Below are 11,794 nucleotides of genomic sequence, written 5' to 3'. Positions count from 1 at the left end.
ACATAGCAGACTCCCCAAACCAATGTTCAATTTTAAAAGATTAAAAGAACAGCGTACGTGAACGCGCTGATGACTTATGTGACTCATTATGCACAGCAAAATCCCCAGTGTTAAATTAACACTCCTCAGTGTTTATATGTGTCCACACTACAGGGTGTTAAAAATTAACACTGAAGCAGTGTTGAAGTTAATGAGATAATTAAGTTAACACTGAAGCAGTGTTGATGTTAATGAGATAATTAAGTGATTAATTAAGTGATGATTGGCCATTAGTGGTGACACCTGATGTTAATATGCAGAATCATTGACGGAAAGAGAAACACAAGAACTACTTACTTCGAGCCATTATTGCACTTCTTATTTTACCAGTTTGACTTTATTTCTGTCATACATCTACACATGGTCTTATTTAGATTCAACAGAAGTTTAGATGGTAATGTTTTATGGAATGTTTCGTTTCATGTCACCATTATGGTGGTCAGTGGTTGCTTTAGTTGGGCTCTTGACCCTTACCTTTTTAACATTAGTTTTCCTCTGTTTGCTACAACTCTGTGTTTATAAAGCATATGTGTTGTGGCAAGAGTAACTATGATTTGGACTGTGTTTCCTGAAAACATTGCAAGCCTAATTTGATCGTAAAGACCATTTGTTGCAGTTGGTCTGCGATCAAGTTAGGCTTAAGATGCTTTTAGAACTGCAGCCCTGGTTATGATTTGATGATGAAATTATTAGTGGCCTGATTCAATGCTGTCACTCAGCATTATAAACTGATTATCTAATTGAATTAAAAAAAAAAATTTGATTATAAAATGTAAGTCAAATGACAGAAATAAAGTCAAACTGGTAATAATACGTGCAACAATGTGTAATGACTGGAAGTCAGTAGTTCTTGTGTTTCTTTTTTTTTTTCTGTTATTGTTTTTTCTCTTTCCGTCAATGATTCTGCTTATTAACATCAGGTGTTCACCACTAATGGCCAATCATCACTTAATTAATCACTTAATTATAGCATTAACTTCAACACTGCTTCAGTGTTAACTTAATTATCTCATTAACTTCAACACTGCTTCAGTGTTAACTTAATTATCTCATTAACTTCAACACTCTGTAGTGTGGACACATATAAACACTGAGGAGTGTTAATTTAACACTGTGGATTTTGCTTTGTGTCTGTGTGAACAGCTCGTGCAGTGGTATGCAAACACACATTGACCGACAGGGAACATATGCGCTAGGACCGTTCGGACCGAACAATAACACATTTTATGGTCCTATACCTTCCACAGATGACATATATTTATTGACGCTTGACAGAGTGATCAGGATATGAGGAGACTTTCAACCAGCATAACAAAAAAAATGTTTCTGCAGAGAATCACCAACAGCACCTTTAAGTTGTATTTACTCAGAATATTAAATACATTTCAGCTTTATAGTTATTTGTCAAGTTGAACATTCATGTTCATTTAACCTTATTTGTTTTTTTGTTTCTCAGTTCAACCAAATAAATCATTCTTTCATTCAAATTGTTCTTTTATTTTAATAGTAAATACTTCATTTAAAATATTTCAGTCATGTTTCGGATGACAATTTTGAATTCCCATTTAAGTACATTTTTTACTGCAATTAAGAAGTTGCATTGGAAGACATGCAAACATTTAACTGCAATTCGAATCAATTAAATACCTTAAGGTAAAGAAATATCTTAATTTAAGATGCATTTGTTGTGGCAAAGAAAGCCAAGGTGGAGTGAGATAGGTGCTGTTGGTACTAACTGATAATGATATAACTGTCATAAAGTGGTCACATTAGTATTATTTATGCATACAAATGTTGTTATGTTGACTCTGTGATAATGCAGCATTAGCTCCAGCAGTGTTATGCAATATGATAATTTGAAGAATTTTAAAAATATGCCGAACAACCACAATCCACCACCTCCTGTCACTTCTCTCTTTTTTATTTTTGCAAATAAACTGAAGGCAAAAAGAACATCTCTCAAGAATGTCGAAAAATAACTCTCTATGGTCGAAGTGTCAACATCCAGTCTTACTCAATATATGTTTCAAAATTATTCAGAAAATGTTTCCAGGAAGAAACCGTGGCCAGTATGAACAGCCAGTTTTATTTTTATATGATTTATAAATATCTAAACATCTCTTCATATTAAACATCTCTTCAGTTTTAATATGTGAAAAAGCAAGCAAAACTGTAAATACGTTAATATCTGACAATATGTCAATAAATCTGAGATTTACTGATCAATTAAAGTGTTGGACCAAAGAATTATGACAAAAGTCATTAAACCCAAAATGCCTTAACAATAGGAAATGAGGATTCCTTTTGTTAAAGAATTTGGGGTTTAAAGACTTTTTAGATTAAAAAACATGCCATTGGATCATGATGAAAAGTTGTCTGAAGTTTCTCACACAAGGGCAGGACCCAAGAAGTTTGTGTCTAAAGTTGCTTGTGTGGGCAGGAGTCAAGAAAGAGGAAGAAACATTTTCTGTCTGTGCAAGTATTTTAAAATAAACACTGTTAACCACGAGAAATTCATCAGTTCAACGCCTGCTGGAGAGACTCACCAGAACACGGTAAGAGTTACGCTGGTTACTGTGTGAATATAGTCAGATTAATACTGTTGTAGAAACCACTGACCTAATCAATTGGAAATATTCTCAGTGAAACATTACTTATGGAAATGTTTTTAAAGCTAAATATTATTTTATAATGCTCATTGTGTGTGTTATCCCTGTGGTTCCCAATCCTGGTCTTTGAGGACCCCCAATACTGCACATGTTTGATGTCTCTCTTATCTGACAAACCCATCTAAGGCCTTGGAGCCTTTAATAACGAGCTGATGAACTGAATTAGGTGTGCTTGATTAAGGAGACATCTAAAATGCTGGGGATCGTCCAGGATTAGGAACAACTGTGTGATTCTGTATTATTGTTCTTGTAGTGACATCACTGATAATGGCTCCTCCTCTTCCTCTGGTGGTTCTGCTCATGATTCACGGTGAGTCGCTCCTGATGGAGAATATTTTAATGTTCTTTAGTCACTCATCAAAGTCTTTCTTTTTTAAAATCATGAGTCCGGCAGCACCCTGTTAAAACCCTTTTCACAAACAAATTTCTGTGAAAAAAAAGAGAAAAGAATCATACAAATAAAGTAAAAAATAAAGGTAATCAGAGCTAAAATAAAAAAGAATAATAACTTTAGATAAATGTTTAAATTCTTCTGATTGGAATTATTGTACAATATAAATATGTGCATCAATAAGGATTATATTAATGTTTTTAATGTGTTAAATGTGTAAAAAAAAAAAAAAAGAATGTAATGAACACGAGGGGTCAATAATTATGAAACAATCGTTTTTGTGTGAACTATCCCTTTAATGTGTGTTTTAGGAGTTTGTAGCCAGTTGGATGATGATGATTGGAGAGTGAGTTACAGTCCTTCACACATCTGTGCACTAAAGGACTCAACAGTGATAATGAGATGCACTTATAAATACCCGACTAGATATAAGATCAAGAAAGTGTTCTGGACCAAAGCACTGGTAATAGATAATGGAGAGTATCCAGATCTGTCTGAGGACCCTGAATACAGTCAGAGGCTTCAGTATCTGGAAGACACACAGTGGTACACCACCATCAAACTGAGTCATGTGAACCAGAAAGATGAAGACAATTACTACTGCAGTTCCATCACTGATCAATACAAATGGATTGGTAAACCTGGAATGACTCTTACTGTCACAGGTGACTTTGATGAGGTTTATCTCTTCTTCTGTGCATTATGTTGAATAATAATCAGTGTATGACAGCAGCACTAGATATAATGTGTGTGTTGTGTTCAGATCTTCAGGTGGAGTCTCCTGAGAGAGTGACAGAGGGAGATTCAGTCACTCTGAGATGTAAAAGCAGCTGCGCTCTGACTGACAGAGCAACATTCATCTGGTACAGAAACTCACAGCCATTAACTGAGAGAAGAGACAGAAACAATGAACTCCTGCTGCAGTCAGTCAGAAGAGAGGATTCAGGCAGATATAGCTGTGCTGTAGACGGACACACTCACATCTCTCCTGCTGTTCAGCTCAATGTCATGTGTGAGTATCTATTTTATTTCGTATATAATAAAATTATACAGTTCAGTTAATGCATTATGTTTAGATAACAAACCTTTGTTAACAACCTATTTTTCATCACCACTTCGCTAGGGTGAATATTAAGTGCAAGAATTTATATTAAAATCTATATTATTTGCCATTTATAATATGAATGAATCTTCACAAACATCAGAGGCATTTCACAATAATCAGGAGCTTAAGCCACAAAAGTAGCAACTCACCAATTGCAGATTACAAGAGGGCAATCTGTTGTTATCTTCACTGAGCCACTGGTGCTGCTCTTGATCACAGACATAAAATACAGACACTTTGACTATTTCAGTCAGATACAGAAGGTGGATATAAAGTTTTTAGCAAGTGTACCATGTAGTCACACACAGACATCAAGATGTTGCATAGAAATCACAACAACGGCGACAATCAAAACAAAAAAAGCTTAATGCTGCAATGCTTTATACTAATATAATGTACTTTATAGTACAAAACTCATCCCTGATTCCAATGCTTTTCTTTTTTTTTAATTGTCACTGTTGGGATTCATATGCAAAATCTTGCTATAAATGCCAAATATAAACCCAAAATTAAAAACACAACATAGGATGCTCATTTTGTGATTATTTTGTCATCATCAACAAGGAGCTGATAACACCTGATTGTGTTACACACACACAGCTACAGCAGCCAAAAAAACAGCTAACACAAGAAGTACAGGGACCAACTAAAGCAAACACTGCCCACTACAATGATGACTTCAAATAGATGCTAAGTTGTCTAAAGCGGTGCGTGGTTTCTTTTATTTTCAAGATTTTTGGACAAACACACACTGTCTGGGAGATACTTTGCAACTATGGAAATTACATTGAAATAAACGTGAGTTTTAATTGAATGCATGCTGAGAGTGATTATTTGGTCCAGAAACAGTATAGATAGTCTAAATGAGACCTTGAATGACTTTGAAAATGACCACAATGACCACATTTGAGCTAGTTTTTAACCTTGTATGGAGGATCCATGAACGTCTATATCGGACGTGCAGAACACGTCAAAAAAAGACGTCATAAAAACTTTCATTCTGGCTCATCAGTGGACGTCTTTTCAACGTTTTTGTGACAAAAGCGTACGTTCAAAAGATGTCCACTGATGAGCCAGAATGAACATAATTTTGCTTGGCTGTGATCTCCATCAGTCCATCTGGTGTAATAGTGGAGGGAGATTCAGTGACTCTGAACTGCATCAGTGACTCAAACCCTCCGGGTCTGTACTTTAGCTGGTTTAAAGGAGGAACGATTGTAGTTGTTAAAGTGTTGGACCAAAGAATTATGACAAAAGTCATTAAACCCAAAATGCCTTAACAATAGGAAATGAGGATTCCTTTTGTTAAAGAATTTGAGGTTTAAAGACTTGTTGTTAGAGTTGTTAGTTTGTAGGTTTAATTATAATATTCTCCCTCTTTCAGATAATCGTGGTACTGGTTGGTCCGTCTGGGTAGTGATCACAGTGGCATTCATCATCATCATCATCATATTGTATACAATGTAAATTCAAATGTATTAACAAAGAGTAATATAATTTGCTTTTAGACTAATGCAAAAGTACATTTGAATTTTACACAAAACAATGAAATGGCTTGTTTCCGTTTCTTTTTGACAGTCAGAAGAAAAGGATAAACTGTAGATCTGCAATACACGAGTATGAGGTAAGTTGTCCAAAACCACAGAATGATACTAATAAATCAGTTACAGCTTCTTTGTACATGTATACAGCAAAATCCCCAGTGTTAAATTAACACTGCTCAGTGTTTATATGAGTCCACACTCACCCCTAATTTCCACCAAATGCTGAACGGCTGCGGATCCGCTCCAGAACGGCGGCGGAGTCTGTAGGTTTCCATTGATGTCAATGTGTATTTTCACTGACTGCGTTCCGACTCCGGCGATCCGCAGCCCTCCGGAGCAGATACGCAGAGCTTCTATTTTTGCCGGATGCCGGAGAGCTCCGCAGCAATTCAGCATGTATATCACGCGATCATACGTGAATTCGCGAGATCTCGTGGGTCCTCGTGACTTCAGCTGTCAGTCATGGCCGCTCCGCAACAGCTCCGCAACAAATCCGGACCTGATTTGAAAACGTGTTTTTGAGACTGTCTGGTATTGAAGGACGACGGAGCACAGAGCCGACACGCAGCTGGTGGAAATTCGGGGTAAGAGTGTTGTAAGTAACACTGAAGCAGTGTTAAAGTTAATGAGATAATTAAGTGAATAATTGAGTGATGGTTGAGCATTATTGAAGACACCTGAAATTATTAGACACCTGAGCATTACTGAAGACACCTGAGCATTATTGAAGACACCCTATTATCTCTAGCCTTGGCTACCGTATATAGACCGCCAGGGCCTTACACTGATTTCCTAAAAGAGTTTGCAGATTTTCTCTCAGATCTATTGGTCAATGTCGATAAAGGATTTTAACATACACGTAGATAATTCAAATGATGCGTTAGGGGCTGCGTTTACAGATTTATTAAACTCCTTTGGGGTCAAGCAAAACATCATCAGACCAACTCATCGTCTTAATCATACACTCGATTTAATTATATCATATGGAACCGATCCAACCGATATAGATATCATTCCACAAAGTGATGATGTAACTGACCATTACATGGTAACTTGCATATTACGTACTGCTGTAGTATATCATGCTGCGCCGCGTTATCGACCAGGCAGAACAATCCTTCCATCCACCATAGATAATTTCTCAAATTGCTTATCTGATCTGTCTCAGCTGCTGCCTGATCCCAAACAAGCAGATGAACTAGAAGAACTAACTAGCACTATGAGCACCATTCTCTCGAGAACACTGGATATTGTTGCACCCATTAGATTAAAAAAGGTCAGAGAGAAAAGTAAAGCACCATGGTACAACAATACTCAAATGTTCTAAAGAGAGAAACCCGTAATTTAGAGCCTAAATGGAAACAAACTAATTTAGAGGTCTTTAGAATCGCGTGGAAAGACAGTATGTCACGTTATAAAAAGGCCCTAAAAGCGGCCAGGGCTGAGCACCTCCGCAAACTAATAGAAAACAACCAAAACAATCCAAGGTTTTTATTTAACACCGTGGCTAGACTAACAAATAAACAGACATCACCTGAACAAAATATCCCGTTACAGTTTAGTAGTAATGATTTCATGAACTTCTTCACTGAGAAAATAGAAAGCATCAGAACCACAATTGTAAACGTTCAATCTTCAATCGCGCCTTTTAATTCAGCCTCAATTATCACCCCGCAAGAACAATTACAGTGCTTTACAACTATAGAACAAAAAGAGTTAAATAAACTTATCACTTCATCTAAAACAACATCATGTTTATTAGATCATATACCAACTAAACTACTGAAAGAAGTGTTACCTGTAGTGGAAGAGCCTCTCCTCAATATTATTAACTCGTCTTTATCTTTAGGTTATGTTCCAAGAACATTTAAACTGGCAGTTATAAAACCACTCATTAAGAAACCACAATTTGACCCACATAATCTAGCAAATTATAGACCCATTTCAAATCTTCCATTTATGTCTAAAATATTAGAAAAAGTGGTGTCCGCTCAACTGGGCTCTTTCTTGCAAGAAAATGACATCTATTGAAAGTTTCAGTCTGGATTCAGACCGCATCACAGCACTGAAACTGCACTCGTTAAAATCACAAATGATTTACTTTTAGCTTCTGACCAAGGCTGTATCTCAATACTAGTTTTACTTGATCTTAGTGCTGTGTTCGATACTATAGATCACACAATACTCTTAGATCGACTACAAAATTATGCTGGTGTTCAAGGACAAGCATTAAGCTGGTTCAAATCATACCTATCTGACCGCTACCATTTTGTCTATTTAAATGGAGAAAAATCGATCATAACTTCAGTAAACTGTGGAGTGCCCAGGGATCTGTGTTGGGCCCTCTATTATTCTCAATATATATGATGCCACTTGGAAATATTATAAGGAAACATGGAATTAGTTTCCATTCTTATGCTGATGACACTCAAATATATATTTCATCACGGCTGGATGAAAACGCTAAATTATCCAAATTGACAGAGTGTGTTAAAGATATAAAAGATTGGATGACGCGTAATTTTCTTTTATTAAATCCAGACAAGACAGAGGTACTACTTATCGGTTCAAAAAACCGCCCACAAAACCTCTCACAATACAACTTTAACATAGTAGGATGTCCTGTTACTTTATCCTTTACAGTAAAAGACCTGGGTGTTATACTAGACTGCAACATGTCTTTTGAAAATCATATTTCATATGTTACAAAAACAGCCTTTTTCCACCTTAGAAACATTGCTAAGCTACGTAATATGCTATCAGTTTCTGATGCAGAAAAGTTAGTTCATGCCTTCATGACCTCGAGACTAGATTACTGTAATGCTTTATTAGCTGGTTGTCCTGTATCCTCAATAAACAAGCTATAATTAGTCCAAAATGCAGCCGCTAGAGTTCTTACTAGATCAAGAAAATATGAGCATATAACACCGATTTTATCATCACTACATTGGTTACCTATAAAGTTCCGTATTAATTACAAGGTATTGCTACTGACTTATAAAGCCCTAAGCAGCTTAGCTCCAGTCTATTTAACGGATCTTCTATCGCCCTATAATCCATCGCGCTCTTTAAGATCACTAAATTCGAGGCTTTTGGTCATACCTAGGATATCCAGATCCACCAAAGGAGGGAGAGCATTTTCACATTTAGCACCAAAACTCTGGAATAGCCTTCCTGATACTGTTCGTTGCTCAGACTCGCTCTCCCAGTTTAAAACTAGATTAAAGACGCATCTCTTCAGCCAGGCATTCATATAATATTCATATTCATATTAATATTCACTCTAGTTCATAAACGCCAGAGGAGAACTGGCCCCCGACTGAGCCTGGGTTCTCCCAAGTTTTTTTTTTCTCCATTAGGTCACCTGATGGAGTTTTAGGTTACCATTAGGTCACTTGATTGAGTTTTTTCGGTTCCTTGCCACTGTTGCCTTTGGCTTGCTCAGTTAGGGATATTTAATTTAATTTAATCAATCAATAATACTATTGATCAGCCTTACCAAACGTGGACGTTTTTTCCACTAGAAACAAACCTTGTTGTGTTATTTTGATTTAATACTGTGAAGCTGCTTTGATACAATCTGTATTGTGAAAAGCGCTATTCAAATATACTTGACTTGACTTGATATTAACAGGCAGAATCACTGAAGGAGAAAACTGTAATGTAAGTCACTGTAAGGACCACCCATTGGCTCAATGACGGAATCCAATGGCCTGGGCGAAGGAATAATGCGTGTATGTCTTTCCAGCGCTCCAGTGAAGTTCACTAAATTTATTGGAATTTAGTTTCAATATTACTTTAGCTCTACGCTTAATCTGACTCCAATTTCAAATGATAATCACATTTAGATTGTGTTTCTGATTAGAAAATAGTCATAAATATTGATCATGTATTAATTTAGATCTTTGATTATTCTGAGTATCCCATACTTTCAATTATTAATTCACTAAGGGACCCGATGCCGCACAGAGTCACACGCCCCGGGTATTGTGTAATTACTTCTACCAACTAATAAAGTATTCTCGTAAGCGTAGAATCTGCCATTCAGAATACATATGAGCGAGTCGCTCGAATGACGGCAGCAGTGTTGCGCCACCATCTTGAAAATACATTAGCCAAAGAGGGACATACCTGGAAATTCAAGCCTTGCCTTTTGCGTTTTGACACTCAGTGGCACCGTGACGAATGCGAGGGGGAGATTACTCGCAACTGCCGGCAGATTTGAAATAATACGCCACCGTAAGAGTTAAAAAGCCCTCGGAATGGTAGGGGCTAGAAAGTAATATTCAGTTGGTAGTCATAAACAATTTCACCACTAGATGGGAGAAAATCTTACACAGTGTAGCTTTAACAATGGGGATTTGACTGTGTAGAACAGTGGTTCTCAACTCCAGTCCTCGGGACCCGTTGCTCTGCACATTTTGTATCATTATATATATATATTTTGTATCATTATATATATATATAACACATGATTGTACATTGTTTTATGAGCAAAGACTCTGGAGTGATTACACATTTGATTGTCATGTAACAATTTAAATCTTTTACATTATTATTATTATTATTATTTTTTTTTTTTATGTAATATGGTGATAGTCCTTTTCTCTGTTTCCCTGTAGAACAATACCATAACTGATCCCAGTGAAAGCACATATACAGGTCTTGACCTCAAGTCCAGATCATCTGACCTGTACAACACACTCCCAGTAAGAGAAATATCAAAAACTACATGTGCAAAAGAGTCTAAATTCAGATAATCAATAATCAATGTGTTTTTCCCATAGATAGACTGTCCATCCCAGACCTGCTGTTCACCAGTCGGGCTCTTCTGAATATGAGAACCTTCAGTAAGTGTGAGATCCTCAATATCATCAATAAAGAAAATGTCCTCAGTCAATCAACTAGTCAATAGATTCTGTTACAAGATGGATTATATGAGTCGATTCACTGACAGAAATATTTTTTTTTTTTCTGAGATTATTTGTACCATTTGTAGTGTTGATTTATGTAAATGTGTGTCTTATTTCTGTTGTAGCCACAGCAAGACGCCACAGATGAAGCACAAGCTAAACTTTACTCAGCTTTTGTCTCATTGCTAGACAGATCCACATCACAACTACTGATGAAAAATGAAACACATCTTCAAGGTTTCCATTCTGCAGAAAGTAATAGATTATATTCATGTGACATAATTTAACAGTCAAAGTGTAATTAATTATCAAGTTTAGAGTTGTTTCTGTAATATTGTATACATTTTATCTGTGTATCAAAGGGTCCATGTGACAGATTTTTCTCTTTTTTCCTTTTCAAATAAAACATTAAATGATTAAAAGGTATGAATATTCTCAATATTCAGTTTCAAATCTGTGTTTTAAAGTGCATAACAAAACTGGCCAAGTCACGTGATTTCAGTAAACGAGGCTCCGTCACGTCATACAATGTCAAATTAAATTCTGATAATTTGGCGCTAAAACAGTGGTTCTCAATTTTTTTTGGTTTTGCCCCCTTTAATACTTAAAAAAAAAAAATCTTGTGCCCCCACCTCAGACAACCATATAATTTCACTAAAAATTATGAAGATTGAAAGATTAGCAACTGAAAAACTGCAAAAACCTGAAGACAATAGAAACCATCGGCACTGGATCCGAGGGGACAAGACAAATCCCAGACAAGAAGCTGACGCTTCTAGTTTTGACACTGATCTTTCCGACCCCTCACTATAAAAAATAAAATCGTAAAAAAACAGTCATTGACTGTCAGCTACGGCTGCCAAACAAAAACCGTAAAAATAAAGTAAAATATCCTAATTTAAATTAAGTGCAAAAAACTTTTACAGAAATTTTCCTTAAATGTTTTACGGAAAAACAGTGTTATTTTACAGCTATTTCCTGAATTATTATGATCAAACACCTTCATTGTAAAAAAATCCCATAAATAACAGTCAAATGACTGTCAGCAATGGCTACCATACAAAAACCGTAAAATTAATGTAAAATATCCTAATTTAAATAAGTGCAAAATACTTTTACAGAAATCTTCATTA

At 36.1% G+C, this 11,794-nt stretch overlaps 1 protein-coding gene across 1 annotated transcript; it reads left to right on the top strand.

Annotated features, from left to right (window-relative positions):
• The first annotated feature begins 2,510 nt into the window (after positions 1 to 2,510).
• On the top strand, positions 2,511 to 11,086 carry LOC308688273 (uncharacterized protein). Its single transcript, XM_081361236.1, has 9 exons — positions 2,511 to 2,594; positions 2,962 to 3,018; positions 3,411 to 3,764; positions 3,863 to 4,111; positions 5,589 to 5,667; positions 5,783 to 5,828; positions 10,371 to 10,457; positions 10,536 to 10,598; positions 10,787 to 11,086. Exons 2-8 carry the CDS (start codon positions 2,976 to 2,978, stop codon positions 10,581 to 10,583), a joined length of 906 nt encoding a protein of 301 aa, XP_081217362.1. The 5' UTR covers positions 2,511 to 2,594; positions 2,962 to 2,975; the 3' UTR covers positions 10,584 to 10,598; positions 10,787 to 11,086.
• Positions 11,087 to 11,794: the final 708 nt, after the last annotated feature.

This window comes from Scardinius erythrophthalmus, assembly GCF_964197995.2.
Source record: "Scardinius erythrophthalmus genome assembly, chromosome: 3".
Classification (NCBI taxonomy): Eukaryota; Metazoa; Chordata; class Actinopteri; order Cypriniformes; family Leuciscidae; genus Scardinius; species Scardinius erythrophthalmus.
This window is presented reverse-complemented; position numbering and strand designations above follow the sequence as displayed.

What these genes read in the sequence shown, in the direction of transcription:
- LOC308688273 (XM_081361236.1), top strand. Translation starts at nt 2,976, where the DNA reads ATGGCTCCTCCTCTTCCTCTGGTGGTTCTGCTCATGATTCACG. An exon ending in ATCATCATATTGTATACAAT is followed by an intron (nt 5,668 to 5,782) that starts GTAAATTCAAAT and finishes TCTTTTTGACAG; the next exon opens with TCAGAAGAAAAGGATAAACT. An exon ending in CTGCAATACACGAGTATGAG is followed by an intron (nt 5,829 to 10,370) that starts GTAAGTTGTCCA and finishes GTTTCCCTGTAG; the next exon opens with AACAATACCATAACTGATCC.